Raw genomic sequence first — 11,407 nt, forward strand, 5'->3', positions numbered from 1 at the left:
TTGATGCACTTATTGACCCGCTATGCGTTATTTTCCGTGTTGCGCAGTTATAATTAAAATATTGATAAATATATGTTATTAAACTAAATATATTCTTGTTAGTAACTTTGAATTAATAATTCTTATAGTAATTTATTTTAAAAAAATTCGAAGTATTTGAAATAAATGATAAGCATTATCAAACATGGGTGTACGAAATTACTTTCGTAATGGATTTATGAGTATCGAATAATAGATCACGTATTATTTTATTTAAAGTCGCATCATCTCAATAGTCGTTACTCGTTCAAAAGGAAATTAACTTGTTTATGGGTGTTGGATAATACTACGAAAACTTCAACTCCATTTTTAATTTGTTGATTAGAAACTGAAGATGTTGGTGGTGATTTTAGTGTTATAAGGACATTCTGTGTAATTGGAAGTTAGACGTGAGCTAGAGGGTTCCATAATTTGTACTCTAATATATGTTTGTGTATGTACGAAGTGCACGCATGTATAAGATCGAATTAGAAGTCGGTTCGACGACAATTCGGGGGTCCGAGGGCAGCGCCCCTGGGTCCGGGGTTTCCAAAGGGACAACGCACCTAGCAGGGTCCAAGGGGCAAAGCCCTAAAAACTTTTCGGATTTTACAAGTGGGTACATAGTGGAAAATTCGAAGTTTTAATGATGGTTATGGTAAAACTGACTAAGATCGTTAGTTTTGGAAACCATTGATTTCCTCATTAATTTCAGATTCCATCGACTTGTTTCCAAAGCAACACATGATGGTCAACACTAAAACAAAACCCTGCTTATCGTTTTATATAAAAACGACTCTTCTCTTGAGGAGGAAACAAGACCTTTTTAGTTCTCGTTTTCTTCATATAAACTCAGAATCTTCTAGAAATTTGGCTTACGTTTTCCATGCTTAGATTCGTAAGTGTACCCTTGAAATTATCGTAGGTTGAATTTCTTGTAACCCAAACATATGGTATATATATTAGTTCGGAAAATGTTTATACGATCCAATGAGTATTCAGATCTCCACTATAAACTCTACCCAATCTTTAGTTGTTAATTTGTTGCCCATTCACGTTAATGACATATTTATGTATGTAATCATGATACACTTTCAAATATATATATATATATACATAGATGTATAAAATTCTTTATTATTATAAAAATTGATATTAATTTAAAAATGCTATATATAAATTTATGAGAATGCAACTTTCTAACAAAAAAAAATATATGTAAATGTTTTTCACAAATAAAGTTGTAGAATCTTTTGTGTATTAACATATGGATATGATATATTTAATAAATATTAGAACTTTGTTACGATTTATATTTTTCATATAGAATAAACATTTTAAATCTTTAATAATAAACTTACTTTAGATTCATAGGATGGATTTTTTAATTATTTGGCTTTAAAAGAATTAGTTTTACCATTCAAAAATGCTTAGCGGCACAGCTTGTTGCCCGTTTACCATCTCACTCATTGTACAATGACAATTGAACTTGGCCAAAAATGAAATTATTTGGCACTATAAAACTAAACTTATTTTATATAGTTTAAGATAAAATTGGAATAGAAGTTTAAGAATAATAATTAAAGCTAAAAAAGTTTCATGTTTAATTGTTGTTAATATAATACTGAAACATGATATTTGAGTCTTGATTTAGACATATTTTATAGATTTACAATACAATGTTACTTTTTAATTATATTTTTATGTAAATTTTTTTTTTTATCTAACTTATCAACCAGTTTTATTAACAAATTATTACTTTATCAGCTGGTTTATTAATTATCAGCTAACTTATAATTTAAGAAAAACATTTTTTTCAGCTACAAAACTATTTTTTTTTTCAGATAATCTATTAACATTCTAAAAGAATAGTTAACTGTACGGTTTTTTTCACCGAAAAATAATCTAAAATTAAAGAAATACGGGGAAAATGTGCATTATATACGAGGACCATTTCGCGGCCTATTTTGCATCACAATAAGATTTTTTTCGATTTTTTTTTCTCTACCCATTGATGAGTTCTCAGTATATTTATTGGTTTCACAGTTCCTATCTGCGAAATCAATAGCTATTTAAACATTTAGCTAGTTTTTCACTATGGTAATTGAGATTAGCATATTTTGTTTTTTTTTTTTTTCTTTTTAAATCTTAATTGAAGTAAAACAAGAAGGATTAACTCTTTGCAACAAAGATCACCTCCGGCAAATAAGTCTTTAACATTTACAACATAACTTCATTCAACGAATTTTGCTGAGATCAACTTTGTATGTTATATTATCTTATTCACATAAAATAGGATGCAAGCATTTATTTAATAGTGCATTTTATAAAAATAAAAGAGATCAAAGAAAATCTATAATCTTCGGTCTTAGGTTCAAATCTTATCGCTTAAAAAAACTAATATTTTTTTGACAGGCTAAAGTAGACTGTTGATGAACTTTTTTAATCATTCTCATATTGGAATATCCAGAATTTTATTGTTATTATACATGGAATATACTAATGCGTATAAATATATAGATTATAAAGATATTTTGATGATAGGTTTACTGACATCAAGATTTTTTTTATATCAGTGCATACTTCATAATTTGGATAAAAGAATATCAAATAACATGATCGCTCATCAAAAGACGCAATAAGATATTTGCAAGATTGTGACTTTTAAAACATTAAAATAATATAAACACTTAAAACAAGTGTAACATATTTCTTTCTTTTTTATTTATTCATAATCTTTTTACACGTTATTTAAAAAACCTTTGAAAATTTTGAAAACTAATAATAAAAAATGACAAGTCCTTTAGGGTTTCAGACCCATGCTTCGGATCTCTGAAAGCATAAGACACGAAAAAAGAGGCCATGTCTCGGTCAACAAAGTTGGTAAAAGCCAGCCACCCTGTTTCCTCTAATTTACACTTTTACCCCTAACTGTTTTCCATCAATTTACACTTTTACCCTCTCCCCCTTCTGATATTGACCTCCGTAGACCAATTGAAATGACACAATACCCCCTGCCCCCAGAAACATGAATAACAGACAACGTGCTGTCACGTCCAATATCACCACCCTACCCTACGCCTTCTGTTTTTATTCCTTTAAACATTTCCAAATTTTCTTATAAAAATAAATATTATTTAAAAAACCACCCATGGGTCCAAGGGGCTAAACAGTAATTTCACCACAAATGGTTGTTTTCCAACCTCTTGCTTTCACTTCTTTTCATGCAAAAACAAAAGCAAAAGTCATTCAACCATACACACTTCTGCTACAGTTTCTGCTTTCATAAAAATTGTAATATTACCAAAATACCCACCATCGTTTTCACTCTATAACACCCCTGTACATTTCTCTTATTACCAAACACCCCCTCCCTCCTATAACCTTTTTTTTTTTAATTTCTTCACATATATTCCTTGCTACCCACAAAAAATTTCAAGGAAATAATTCAAGAAAAATAACACATAACGAAATCGAATACGAATCCGAATCCCAATCTCCCCTCACCCGACATGTACAAACACCCCAACCCGCCCGAACTGCCCGATCATTGATTCAAAACATTGATTGAATCCTTTCTTCATCGGTCTTCAACAAAGATTCTTCCGATAAAATCACGAAATCTCTTGGAATAAAGCTTTGGATCCACAGCCGAGATGGACGTGGGGTCCGCTTGCAAGGATTTGTATGCATGTTCAAGCTTCTTGCTTATATCATAATCTTGTAAAATGTCGATGATCCCAAAGTAGAGGACTACTTCGTAAGTTTCACCGGTTCTCGAGGGGGTGAAATTGTTAAATCCACCAGGGGTATATTGGTCAAAATCGCTTCTCCTGCCCATTCTCTCGGCTCTCGCTGGCATGTTTGCTCCCAGTCTAATCAACGGTTTCCTAACAATTTCATTAAAAAAACAAAACAATTAGGTAAATAGAGTACCAAAACAACATGAACTACTTGCTGTCGAACAGATGATATTTTTTTTTATTTAATGATTGATCAAGTCAAGCGTTGACCACATGCCATATGGATCGACGAGAGAATTTGAGAGATTATTTTTCCACAAATTTAGTAAGAAAATGTCATGATCAAGGAAATATAAGTTGTCTGGAAACGGAATTAGAAGGTAATACACGGATGTCCCCACAAACAAAAATGTTGTGTCTATTGACCAACATCTAATATATATAACCAACCAAGAACCGATTTAAATTAATGAGATGCCAACCACCATTAATGAATCATGAATAAATATTGAATAGTTGTCAACATAAAGACCATTAAAATGGTCATCAAGAAGTGCTCAACTACCTTGCCATTATACCACACTTATAATGCAATTCAAGACACCTCAATGTGGTCACATTATAAAAATTAATCATGTCATTGACTTGATCAAATTAATTTTTTTCTTTTAAAAAAAAAAAAAAAAAAAACAGGAATTAAACATGAGGAAACATACCGGCCAGCAAGAACACGATCCATGTCTTGTAACTCTGCTTCAAGAAACCGACACCCGCGCATGAACTTTTCATTTTGGTATGAATCGCTCTTTCCTAAAATTGTATTCAAAATTACCATTTTGCCACTACAAAAATAAAGTTTAATTTCTCACCAAAGAAAATTTACCGTTGCGTAATAAAAATGGTGACAAACCCATTTTGTCCCCTGTGTTATCATCACGAAAATGCATGCCAACTAGAAGGCTATAATCCATTATTCTCTCTGCTTCTAAAAATTCACAATCTCTATTGATTTGCCTGAAAAATAAATAAATAAATAAATAAAACCAATTTTATTTATTTGGTCCCAAGTAACAAAACGCAGTAATTGACGAAAAATGTACTGACTTGATTAATTCTTTGAACCAGTTTTCTTGCAGGCGAAAGACATAATTGAGGTCAAGATCTTTAAGAGTGGTAGTTTCATCAATTTCATCTTCAGGTTTATCAGTTGTACGTCCATGTGATGATCCTTTAAGGTCAAACCTTCTATGAATTCGATACTCAGAGCAAAATAAATTACCCATCACAATAAACCGAGTCTGAACATGGAAACGCGCAAACATTATAACAAAAAGTACAAAATTAAATTCATTAAATTCAATCATCAAAATCAGCATATATTATTATTTACCTTTATGCCACCCACTGGTTTCACACAATGGACCCCGAAGAATTTTGTCACTAGAGAATTTTCATATCGGCAAACATGTTGGTAATAACTTGGAAGCATTTTGATTAAAACCTGAAAAAAAAAATGTGACGTTTTAGTTTTGAATGGTTGTTTTGCTACTTGAAAAAAATATCGAGATTGTTTGTTAACTGACCTTGACTTCGGATTTTTTGACTGTTTTAATCATGAAACGATCATCCTGTGTCAAATAAAAGAAGCTCCCGCTTTTCCCGGGTGATGAAAGCTCTCTAAGAGCATCGTTTCCACAAATGGCTAGCATATAATCTGCAGGATCTACTTGGAACAACTCCCTCAAATGTCTGGGATTAATAAAAGAAACAAGAGTTTATGTTATTGAATGATTATGGGAATTGAATTTAGGTTTTGAAGTTGAAAATGTGTAGAAGAATACCTAAACACTACTGGGCAATAATCTTTCCAGCGAAATTCAGCAGATTGATGTGGTGGAGTTAGTTTTGATCCTTCTGGTGGAAATCGGGTCCAAAACTTTTCTTTTGGGTCAAAATCCGTGGTTTTAAGGTCTCTTATGGTGGAAGCATGCTTCCCGACTGAATACCTGATAAACCCATCAAAGATTATGATGAAGAAGATGAAATATGAAACAGATTGAAGAATGTTTGGATGGAAATCTGGAATGGTGATCGTATAATGTTTTTTACCTGATACCCAATTGGAGATTGAGCATCAATTCGTAATTCTTATGTCCTTTTGATATCATCTGGCCAGGCTTCTTTGCTTCGCCGCCATTAAAACAACATGGATTTCTTCTGAACTGACGTATTTCATCTCGACCTAATCCCATGGCGTCCCTGTACAACATTGAAGCTTCGGCATTATCGATTATGTCACATGTGATATCACCTGCTTCACCGTCGGATTCCCAAATACAAATCCTGGGGAAGTTTCGTTCTGTTAAGCTTCCTCTTGATCCGTCGACAGAAGACCTTTTTCTAGCGGTTGAAACCACAAAATTTTCATCCAACAATGGCGCAGAGAGCTTGCGGGTAAACCCTAATTTATCATCTTTTCCGGCGCTGTTGTTTCCTGGGTAGAATGTTCCGTTTAGAATCTGGTGGGGTTGAAAAGGGTTTTTGTAATTGAAGTTACTTTCTTTACTCCAGCAGCCGACGTAGCAGCCGCCGTCCGGCCAAGTGAAAACACCGTGACCTTTAGGAACACCGTTTTCCCAGTTGCCGTCGTAACGATTTCCGTTCGCCCAAATCAAGATCCCTCTTCCGTTTATAACTCCATTTCTCCAATCTCCGACGTACTCGTTTCCATTCTTCCAAACGTAACGCCCTTGTCCATCTTGTAAATTCCGCCGCCATGTCCCTTCGTAATAATCACCGTTGCTGTAACGTTTTTGGCCGTATCCGTGTTTCCGGTCAGACGACCAGGCGCCACGGTAAGTATCTCCGTCGGATCCCGTGAACGTACCGGAACCTTCCATCCGACCGGACTTGAACTCACCCTCGTAAGTCGCACCAGATGGCCAAGAAAACTTACCTTTCCCAGATGCCTTACCTCTCTTCCAATCACCTTCGTACATACACCCATCAGACCACAAATACTTACCAGATCCGTGAGGCACGTTACCGGAAAAGCTTCCGATGTACAGATCCCCGTTCTGGAGATGTTTCTCTGTAGTCGCCGAACCAGATGTTGTAGCCACGGTTTCAGGGATGGAAACAGCAACGGCAACGGTGGATGTCGGAGCCACACGACGGGTAGCGGCCTGAGATCTACTTCTACCTACAGAAACTAATGGTTTGGGCTCCGTTTCTTCTTCGGATTTTTTCTTCTTTGTTGCAAAAGTATTGTCATTATCTTCATTGGACGACGGAGACGATGATACCAATGGTTCTGGCATGATTTTGAAATGGGTATCTCTTGAATTCCTTTACTTTAAAGAAAATTTCAAGAAATGAGCCCTGCTAGCAGCATTCCGCTGTGAATCTCTCAATTGTTCGGTCGGATTTGCCTCTAATCGAACGAACGGAATACTGGGGTAGGGAGGAACAGTGGTGAGAGAGAGTAAAGAGACGAAAACTCTGAAACTGAAAAGTAAAGAAGAGTAGGGTGTAGGAGAGAGAGAGAGAAAGCAAAGGGAATAGTCGTGATCCGGCGTTGCATTTTACATCTTGCATTGGAAAACGTTGAGGTTGTGCTTTGCCTCGTCGTTTATGCTATTACCACCACTAGTATTTTTGGTATTAATCACACAAACTATATATCTGAATAATTACCTTTACTTGGAAATCACCTTTCACCCCTTTGAGCTTGCTATATTGTTTGAGCTTATTAGGGTAAATTGGTAATTTACAAACTCCTTCCTACTCCAATAATAATATGGGATCCCTAAAACAAATATGACCACTTGAACGATATGTCGATATGTGTAGCTTTCGTCATTCCATTAGATTGTTTGTTTATTTCGTTTAATAGACTTTACATGGAGCACATAGTTGTCATTTAGCTTTAGCTAAGGCCAAGATGGTAATTTTGTTCAAATAATGAAATAATCTTGCACATGTACGTTTCTTTTTCGTCTCTTTACCGTCTTTGTCATCGGTCGATATCTTAAATAAAGCATGAAAACCGCAACGATTTTAAGCCATTGTGGAAGAAGCGTGATGGTTGGAAAATCATTGACAAACACAAATCAAATTGTGTTGATGTATCATATTGCTAAGACTCTACATTTTTCATTTTGATTTGTTGCAAAATGTTCTAATTGTGTTAATGTACTATCACGTTGCTACTAGTTAGTCTAGTCTTCTTTTTGATTTGTTGCAAAATGTTTGAGTGGGTCTATTTCGAGCAAGTATGGTTTGGGAATGTGATGAGTTGGTCTCCCTGCCTTTCTTAGCCGGTTTGGTCCAATCCACATAAAAGGGTTAATTGTTTTCATTTTAATATACATTTAGTAACAAAATAAAATAAATCAACTGACTGTGTATTTATTTTTACTTTTCAAAACAACTAGGCATTTATTTCTAACTAGAAAAAGATCCCGGACTTCATCTCGGGTTAGATAAAATTTTTATATTTTTTTTATGTTTTATGTAATGGTTGTGATTATATTTTTAATTTTTTTTTACAGCTGAGGCAATGTATATGACACAAATCGATTTAGAAGATGGTGGATTTGATCATGTGTTTATGTTTGTTGATGGAAGTGTGGGTGTCTTCGGCTATGGCGATCAGTGTGGATGTTTTCATAGCATTTCAGATGGTTGTTAATGTCATTGTAATCTTCCTTAAAGTCTGATGCTTCCATAGAATACTCTATGCTTATTTCAATTTGATATTCAACATGACTTGCTTGGTTTTCCTACAATCAATAATTTAAATACTTGTGTAAGCTGATGGGTAGTTTATGAAAGCAATGACAAACTATAAGAAATAACGATGTAGTTTACTCTTGTTGACAAAATCGACAATGTATTTGTATTTCCTTACCCATAAAGCAATGTACTTGTATTTTCTTCTTACACATAATTTAATTATGTCGCTATTATGGGTAAGAAATTGGAAGTACATTGTTATTATGGGTAGAAAAAAAAGTACATTGGCTAATTGGTAAGAAGAGTAAAGCACATTGCTATTTCATATTCCCATATTCCTCAAAAGTCAATGTAATAAAACCATTGAGCTTGTAGCATACACAAACTAAAAGATTACAACGATTACTATTTTTTTCTCAAATTAGACGAACCAATCCTAAAAAAAATAACAAAAATGGTTTCTTTTAAACTAAGAATGGTAAAATTTTACCAAAATTTTCATTTATTGTCTGGTTTTGGTCTTCAAGATACCACAAAACACAGATGATAGTGAAAAATGTTGATGAAACAATGTATATTCCATAGCAACACACGACTTGCTAACAAACTAAGCAAAGCAAAACAAAAGAACCAATTCCAAAGCTAAACCAACCAAATATACAGTTAAAAAGCATATATGATGTGTGGTGGTATTTTGGGAAACTCATTAAGCTTTGGCTTACGGTTTGATTTTATGGTTTCATGTACTTCAGAGGACAGGGGCAAGGCGAAGGCTTGATTGTGTACATCATTTTGGACTTTTATATGATTTATGATTTTGGGATACTCTAACATGTGGTTGTGACTTTTGAAAACTTGTTTTTGTAAAACTTATGGATTTGAAATAGTTTGAAAAAGTAAAAAGATTTGCCTTGATTTTTGGGATGTTACAAATTGGTATCATAGTCATGGTTTGAGAGAATTTGATGAATATTCGTGTGAATCCAGACTCAAAATAAGGATATGCAAAAGTTTTAAAATTATTTTCAACTTAGTTTCAAATAACCAAAAAAGGATGCAATGTGTACGATCAATCGGAGCAAAAAAGTGTTCCCCAAGATACCCACACAATTATTTGTTTATGATGATTATGATAGAATTGCATGTTAGTTGTAGGCTAGGGATCCTCAAGAATTTCATGATAGAATTGCCCGAGTTATGATGCTTGATATCCTAGGGTAATTTCTTGTATGTTAGATGAAATTGACATCATTAATGTAGTTGCTTAGTGGATGCATCATAGTTGTACATAAATAAGATTCTATAGCATGAGAATGTTTGATTTAGCCTCATTTCTTGTTCATTGTTTGGTTGTGGGCTTAGGGTAGAATCAAAATATTTGACTGGCTATAGGATCCAACGTTATGTATGACTAGCATGCAGAAGTGGCTACAGGGTAGGTGGAAGTTTCATGAGTGAGTGCAGATTGTAGCGGGCCAACATGTGGAAGGATTAACCAATCTTGAGTATATCTATAAGATGTATGTGTATCCTAGATGTTGAGTCTTGCGATTGGTTGGTTCGTGACGACCCCTTAAGACAAATACGGGTAGTTGTGGAAGGTAGTATGGGCCCGTACTACTAGAAGCATAGGACCCGTACGCGTAGCAAGGAAGTCACGAACCTCGAGGGTTTAGTCTTTCTATAATGATCAAAATAGTATGATGTAACATCTGAATCCTATTATGTTCCTGTTTGGTCCTTTAAGTTTGAAATTTTTGCAAAAATGATCCCCTCGTATGTTGGGTGTACATTTGGTACGCATAGCGTACATGCGCGCATGGAATCGGGGAACTTAACCATGTACGATAGGCGTATGTGGTGTACGCAGGGTGTACGACAACCAATACCAAACCCTAATTTTTAGGACATGATCCTGATTCAAACAACATTATGGCCTTTTGACACTCACCATCATCATCCTTCACTATTCATTACGTCCAATTTAACCCTAGTTCATCCGTTTGAGTGTTCTTGAGCTTTGAGATGACTTTTGTGGCATTTTGGTGTGTATTCAAGAAGATGGAACTTAGAGACCAAGCATTTTTTGAGGCTGAGCTTCTAGATCCAGAGTCTTTATCAACTTTGGGAGCTTTTGAAGGTAAAAAGTTATTACCTTGATGATCCATTTGATAGTTAGAGTTTATGGATTAAATATGAGCTTTATTTGGCCCCATGGTTCTCTTGGGGAGTTTGGGAAACTCCAGAAGTTAGAGGTGTTAGATCTTTGTCCCTTTGTTGTTATAGATGCATAAAAATATCATCTTGATGGTTGATATGATTCCATGCATGAATTTGAGTCCTTAATATGAGCCTTAATGGATAAAAATGGATGTTGGGTCCCATTAATACATGCTAAGAGATAAAGTTGCCAACTTTATACATTAGAACCCTAAAATGGACGAGATCTAAAAGTTTGACCTTATGGTTGAACAAATTAAGCACTTTTTGGCTTAAGGTGGCAAGCAACTCAGTATGTCCGGTGTACCAAGGGATACGTTGTGCATACTGATGAGTGGTCGAGTACGACAAGCATACAACGCCTACGCCTCGGAGAGGCTTTCCTTGGGCTTTGGACTTTTGGGCCTTGGATTGTTTGATGCATGAGTGGGCCTTATGATTTCGTTAGTGGGCCTTAAGTTTCTCGAGTTGGGCCTTTTGGGCCTTGGAGTCTATTAATTTGTTATTAGGCCAAGTTTGGTTAGGCCCATTATGGGAAAGGTAAAAAAAGGGCTTTTACCGTAAGGGTCTAGATTTGGGATTTAGGCCCACAGTTATGGTTTATAACATATTTTTGATTAGGATTATTTGTTTGTGTTCAATGTGGGATCTTCTGGTGTGGTAGCCGAGCATTTAGTTACGTATCAACG

At 34.8% G+C, this 11,407-nt stretch overlaps 1 protein-coding gene across 1 annotated transcript; it reads right to left on the reverse strand.

Annotated features, from left to right (window-relative positions):
- Positions 1–3,292: 3,292 nt before the first annotated feature.
- On the reverse strand, positions 3,293–7,417 carry LOC111908817 (phosphatidylinositol 4-phosphate 5-kinase 1). The gene is made up of 8 exons (XM_023904616.3): positions 5,871–7,417; positions 5,603–5,767; positions 5,345–5,510; positions 5,152–5,262; positions 4,866–5,059; positions 4,645–4,775; positions 4,478–4,571; positions 3,293–3,908 (listed from the first exon to the last, which is right to left on the reverse strand). Exons 1-8 carry the CDS (start codon positions 7,079–7,081, stop codon positions 3,599–3,601), a joined length of 2,382 nt encoding a protein of 793 aa, XP_023760384.1. The 5' UTR covers positions 7,082–7,417; the 3' UTR covers positions 3,293–3,598.
- Positions 7,418–11,407: the final 3,990 nt, after the last annotated feature.

Source organism: Lactuca sativa, chromosome 6 (genome assembly GCF_002870075.4).
Source record: "Lactuca sativa cultivar Salinas chromosome 6, Lsat_Salinas_v11, whole genome shotgun sequence".
NCBI lineage: Eukaryota > Viridiplantae > Streptophyta > Magnoliopsida > Asterales > Asteraceae > Lactuca > Lactuca sativa.

What these genes read in the sequence shown, in the direction of transcription:
- LOC111908817 (XM_023904616.3), bottom strand. Translation starts at nt 7,081, where the DNA reads ATGCCAGAACCATTGGTATCATCGTCTCCGTCGTCCAATGAAGATAAT. An exon ending in AACCAGTGGGTGGCATAAAG is followed by an intron (nt 5,060 to 5,151) that starts GTAAATAATAAT and finishes TTCCATGTTCAG; the next exon opens with ACTCGGTTTATTGTGATGGG. An exon ending in GATCGTGTTCTTGCTGGCCG is followed by an intron (nt 3,909 to 4,477) that starts GTATGTTTCCTC and finishes TGAAATTGTTAG; the next exon opens with GAAACCGTTGATTAGACTGG.